At 47.2% G+C, this 6232-nt stretch overlaps 1 protein-coding gene across 1 annotated transcript; it reads left to right on the plus strand.

The window, feature by feature from the left end:
* Nucleotides 1-236: 236 nt before the first annotated feature.
* On the plus strand, nt 237-2603 carry LOC127343321 (aldehyde oxidase GLOX). The gene is made up of 3 exons (XM_051369436.2): nt 237-750; nt 827-987; nt 1105-2603. Exons 1-3 carry the CDS (start codon nt 331-333, stop codon nt 2270-2272), a joined length of 1749 nt encoding a protein of 582 aa, XP_051225396.1. The 5' UTR covers nt 237-330; the 3' UTR covers nt 2273-2603.
* Nucleotides 2604-6232: the final 3629 nt, after the last annotated feature.

The following is a 6232-nucleotide window of genomic DNA, read 5'->3' on the forward strand; positions in this document are numbered from 1 at the left end:
ACATACGGTCGTGATATGAAGAGACTAGAAGAAACTAATTATGTTGCATAGGCCGGGGCTTCCTATCCTCCCATAGATTAAGCCAAGACACGAACTACTATTCGATGACCTGCCTAAAAGAGTCACCCTCTGGTCTGCTGGTTTTGGCGCGAACCACGACCACCGTTCACAAATTTCTATATTTGAACGTGCGTACCTCGTGCTTCTCTAGTCTCCCGACCCAAACAAGGCACATGCACTCTAGAATTATAAGCTCGCGATACAATGGTCGCGCAGGAAAGAGAGGGTGCACCACTCCATTCTCCAGGAAGATTATATGAATAAGGAAGAATGAGGGGCATCTTCTCTGATCTTACAATGGCTCCTCTCCTCCGCGTTGCGGTGCTCGTCGCCCTCGCCGCCGTCTGCGCGGTGCAGGGCCAACAGCCGGGGCTCTTGAGGGTGCCAGACCGGTCGGCGCCAACGGGGGCGTTCCTGGACAGGGTGGTGCTCCCCGTAGACAATGCCGGGGGATTCGCCGGCTGGTGGACCGTCCTGAGCGAGAACTCGGGCGTGTCGGCGATGCACCTGGCGATCATGCGGCACGGCAAGGCCGTGATGTTCGACACGACCACGACGGGTCCGTCGCTGTCGATGCTGCCGGCGGGCAACTGCCGCCCAGACCCCCGGAGCGTCCCGCCTGGCGCCATGGACTGCTCGGCGCACGCCGTGGAGTTCGACTACAATACTGGCGCAGTCCGGCCTCTCAAGGTTGGTTTGCCTGCTCCATTGTTCTCTGCGCCAATGTGGTTGATCACGACGACCGTTAATTGGCCGCGCGCTGCAGATCCTGACAGACACGTGGTGCTCGTCGGGGGCGTTCGACCCGGAGGGCATGCTCGTGCAAACCGGCGGCTACTTCGAAGGGGTGAAGGTTGTGAGACACCTGAGCCCACAAATCACTTCCGACTGGAGGGAGTTCCCCAATAGCTTGGCCGACGGAAGATGGTACATATAGTCCAGACAGCACGTAGATATGATGCATGCAGTGCGCCTATAAGATTAGTGGAATTATGATACTGGATCAAGAATTTACAATTCGTTTCTGCATGACTGAGCTCGCAGGTACGGAACCCAGCAGGTGCTCCCGGACGGCCGCTTCATCGTCGTCGGCGGGCGGCGCGCCTTCAGCTACGAGTTCGTCCCGGTTGCCGGGCAGTCGAACGCCCAAGCTACTCCCATCCCCTTGCTCCGTGACACCACCGATGACGTGGAGAACAACCTGTACCCCTTCGTCCACCTCCTCCCAGACGGGACCATCTTCCTCTTCGCCAACGACCGCTCCATCGTCTTCAACCCCCAGAACGGCCAGGTCCTCCGCGAGCTTCCCAAGCTCCACGGCGGAGCCCGGAACTACCCTGCCTCCGGCATGTCCGCTCTCCTTCCCCTCGACCTCCGCCGCGGCGAGAGGCTCAGCGCGGAGGTCATCATCTGCGGCGGTGCCCCCAAGGAGGCCTTCAAGGTCGGCGAGCTCAACAGGTTCCCGCCCGCGCTCAGGGACTGCGCGCGCATCAACCCGTCCAAGCCCGGAGCGCGGTGGTCGCTGGACCAAATGCCCGTGGGCCGCGTGATGAGCGACATGCTGATTCTCCCCACCGGCGACCTGCTAATGATCAACGGCGCGGCCCAGGGCTGCTCGGGGTGGGCATTCGCCCGGCAGCCCGTGCTGACCCCGTTCCTCTACTCCCTGCGGAAGCCGCGGGGCCAGCGGTTCCGCGCACTGGCCGCGTCCAACATCCCGCGCATGTACCACGCCTCCAGCGCGCTGCTGCCCGACGCCACGGTGCTCGTGGCCGGCGGCAACACCAACTCGGCGTACAACTTCTCCGGCGTCGACTTCCCCACGGAGGTGCGCGTCGAGCGCTTCACCCCACCATACCTCGCACCGGAGCTCCTCGCCACCAGGCCGGAGATCGACGTGGCCTCGGTCCCTGCCAACGGGATGAAGTTCGGGGCCAAGTTTGCATTCAGGTTCTCGGCGCCCGGGCAGCCCGTGGCCGAACCGGATCTGAAGGTGACCATGTACGCGCCGCCGTTCACCACGCACGGCTACTCCATGAACCAGCGCCTGCTGGTGCTGCAGGTCACCGCGTTCAAGCCAGAGGGGCAACGCTACAAGATCACCGTTCACGCGCCGCTGAATCCGGCGCTCGCGCCGCCAGGCTACTACATGGTGTTCGTGTTGGTGAAGGGGGTGCCGAGCAAAGCGGCATGGGTGAAGATACACCACTGAATAAGTTGGCTCTCATGGTGCTTCCTCGGACGGCATCTGACACGATGGTATGTCATATGGTAATACCATGCCCGCCAAGCAGAAGATTCAGAAGGGGAGTAGGCAGTTGCGCACAACACATATCGCCCATATCCACCAATTTGGTACGGTTTCTCCAAACGTACTTAGTGCAAAATTTATATTTGTTGTAGGGAAATGATCGAAAATGTTAAATCGATCAAAACGACAACTTTGTAGTGTGCTTAGTCTTGTATAAGACGGAAGAGCAGAGCTTAACGTGTACGTGCAAAATTTTCTTTTCTGTTATTGAAACTTTGCAACTTTTTTTTTGTATTGGTTTGTGGAGAGCAATATGAACAATTCTCCACTTACAGGATACTGACGGTACTTACTCCAGTTTTCTTTTATTCATTTATTACTTCTTACATAAATGCACATGCAGAGGCAATCCAGAAACCACAAAACTTTTTTTTTCTGAACATACAGAAACTAAAAAGTTAATAAGTATGCCTAACACACGGTACCAAATTAATAAGGCTTATTAAAAAAAAGTTAGTAAGACAAATAAAGTCTCACTAAATGTCTAGAAAAATCTATCCACAAATATGATATTCTATAGATATGGTATAAAAATATATTTTATGATGTATCTAATGATATTGATTTTGTATTTTGTAAATTATTGATTTCTTTGTAAATATTTGGACAAATTTTACATGGACTAACTTTCAAAAATAATATAAACCTTATTCATTGGAACATAGGTAGTAGAAGGAAGGCCTATCGCCCAACGGATGGAAAGAGTGTGTATCAAAGCCCTCAGGATCACATGATCCATTTTAAATAAAAGTTACACTTATTTGAAAACTCAAAAAAATTCTTGTACGCAAATGACTCATCATTTCTTCTAGATTCAAGTTTCGTGACTATTGTAACTCACTCGTGAATCACAAAAAAATCAGGCCTTTTTCGCAACCTAAATATTCTATTCTAGGACCTTACATTTGTTTTTTCGTCACCCACCAATACATGTCAGTGATTTTTTCACAATAAACTTGATCCAGAATAATTCTTATCTACACCCTATTTTTCTTGAATCTTTAAAACCGTTTTTAACTTTCAAGAAAAGAAAGAGATCAAACGTCCACCCCTTCAACACCCGCATTTAAATAAGTAAAACTCCAATAAAGCGCCCCCGATACAATTATACAAAGCACGGAGAAAAAAAAGCTTACAATATTTACCCATTCTCCGCCGCCAGATCAGATCTCATCTCTCCACCATAGCCTCAAAGTTGTTGCCGCCATCAACTTCAACGCTTCATCAGCATCATCATTGTCATCATCCCCTCTCCATCTACTTGTACTCTAGATTCAATATACGATCGGATGAATTGTAAGACTCATCATTCATCTCTTTGAGATTTGTGATACAATATTTACTATTTTTTTTGATCCAATCATATGTGAGTAGTCTACTTGGGCTATGGGCTGAGGCCTAATCCTCGCTGCAATACATGAATCTAACTTCTTATGGGATATGTGCAATATGAGAGTAGAGATTCATTAAATGTCTTAGATCTCTTTATCTCGATTTTGAAGGTTTGACAGGTAGCCAAACCAACGAGATCGGTAAAGGTATTAAGGTTTGAGTATAGTTAAGTTGCATAATTCGACGATGCTATGCTGAGTTGAAAGTATTCATGGGCCGATTGTGTGGTTAACATCTAGGGTATAATGGCGACGTCACAAAACTTTAGGCTATTGTCTGATTTATCTTAGTACCATGCTCCACGCGGCATGCCGAGAAATCTAGGGTGGACAATTGATCCATAAAAACCGCGCATTCGGCATCACGATGCACATTAGGACGCAGTGCTCACATAAATATTACATATTTTACCTTGACTATGATATTGTACAGATGTGCGTCATTTTCTCTTTTAAATCCCACCTACTAACGCACAGATGCAGGTGAAACCTCCAGTCTAGACATATCTTCAATCATAGATACATAACCATACACAAGAAAACATTAGTTCGGTAAGACAAGAATTAAACGAATAATAAAAATCTCGCAAGAGTTACTTTACACCAAAAGTGATTTTTGTGTGGATTCGATAACCTAGAGTATCTAGGAAAACAACTTTAATACTACAATCTGTTAGTCCTAATCGAAGGTAGCAAACAGCTACAATCGATGGAGGTGCGGGGATATCGCTCAGGCGCAGCCGATTGGGAGCGGCTACAACTCCGGGGCAGCCAAATCGGAACTTCGTGCGGCATCCGTGGCGGCACCGACCTCTCTGCGTTCATCTTGCCAACTACAATGGGCCAATGTCGTAATTATCTGCCAGTATGAGTATGGGATGTACCACGGCACAAAACTATGTGCCAGTTTTTTTTTTTTTTTTTTGCTTGTGTCGTCCAGAACATCTGCCGGGTATGGGGGGCATCCTCCAGGTTATGAACGTCAGAGTATGCCAAATTATGTTTGCAGAATCGACAAAACAATGTACGGCTTGAGCGTGTTACTCCAGGTTAAGCATGAAACTGCAATAGCTTTGGTTTTAAACCATAAAAGGGTGATACATCACTCTTATTTTACACGAAGCACTACAGGAACCAGTTAAGGTGTCGATGGCCAGAAACCGTCGGTACAGGCCAATTTGGCTATTGGCATAGGCTGTGCCGATGGCCATCAACGGCACCTCGCCGTCGGCACAATATGGACTCGGCACAAACCAACTTGTCATCGGCACGGGATAGTCATCGGCACAGCAGCTTGTGCCCGCGGTTTGGCCGTCGGTATAGAACTAACGGCCGTTTGAAAATTCTGGCTCGAATTTTTTCAAAAAAATATTCAATTTTTCTTAATCTCCCACATGGATAATTTTTAACTCTAACTACACTTAATCTTACTCCAACCCTAGCATGCTTAACTTCTCTGTTTCTTTCGATTGAGCTTCCAAGAAAGATATGACACCTTGTTGATAATACTACCATATCAATCTATTAATCCTTGGACCGGGATATCATAACTCTTTATAATTTTGAATTTTAAAAAAATATTTAAATTAACATCACTAATTAAGTAATAATAATCTTTATGCATAATTCAATTATAAATTTCAAATTTTTGAAAAATAAAAAAGTAAAGAATCTCTGGCAAAAACTAAAATCTTTCTGCTTTCATATTTCCCTTTGAAATTTCGAGAATCTAAAAATATGGCAACCGGGTAAACCCCTGGTAAATTTGGATGTAACTTTCTAAGACGGTCAATTGTGATACGTTATACATTTTTTCTGACGCCGTATGCAAAAGATAATGCTATTTTATTGAGAAATAAACTTTTTTGCAAAATAAAGTCAAAATTCAAATTTTTTAATTTCCCCTGATAGTAGGTTGTGTAACATACAAGAATCTCAAAAGATTTTATTTTTAAAATATTTTATCATTTTCTGTCATTCATTTGAAACTTAAAAAGGCGATCCAGAGGTGCGTGGAGGGAAAAATTCAGGGCTTGTGCCCACAGCTTGGCCGTCAGCATAGGGATAGAGGGCAAAAAAAATCACGGCATCGCCACACCGTCATGGAGGAGACCACTGTGCCGACGGCCTTTTTTGTGCCGATGATGTGGGCATTACCCTTCGGGTAACTAATGTTGCACTACCTCTTGCGGCCCAACCAGGGGCCCATGAAGACACTCGATGGCGAGGTGGACCACTACGTCGGTTTCAAAGAAGAATTCTTGAAGAACAAGACGAGGAGACGAAGAATACAAGAAAAGTTTAGAACTAGGACTCTTTGTAACCTAGTCATACCCGGACAGATCTCTCGAGACCTGGCTCCCAATATAAGGGCCAGGAGAGAGGCTGCCGAGGACACACGCAATCTTAGTAATCATAGCCACCGCAAGTCTAGAGCTAGGTCCCTGCAGAACTTAGTCTCTCGACGAGA

The sequence above is a fragment of the Lolium perenne genome, chromosome 3 (genome assembly GCF_019359855.2).
Source record: "Lolium perenne isolate Kyuss_39 chromosome 3, Kyuss_2.0, whole genome shotgun sequence".
Taxonomy (NCBI): Eukaryota; Viridiplantae; Streptophyta; class Magnoliopsida; order Poales; family Poaceae; genus Lolium; species Lolium perenne.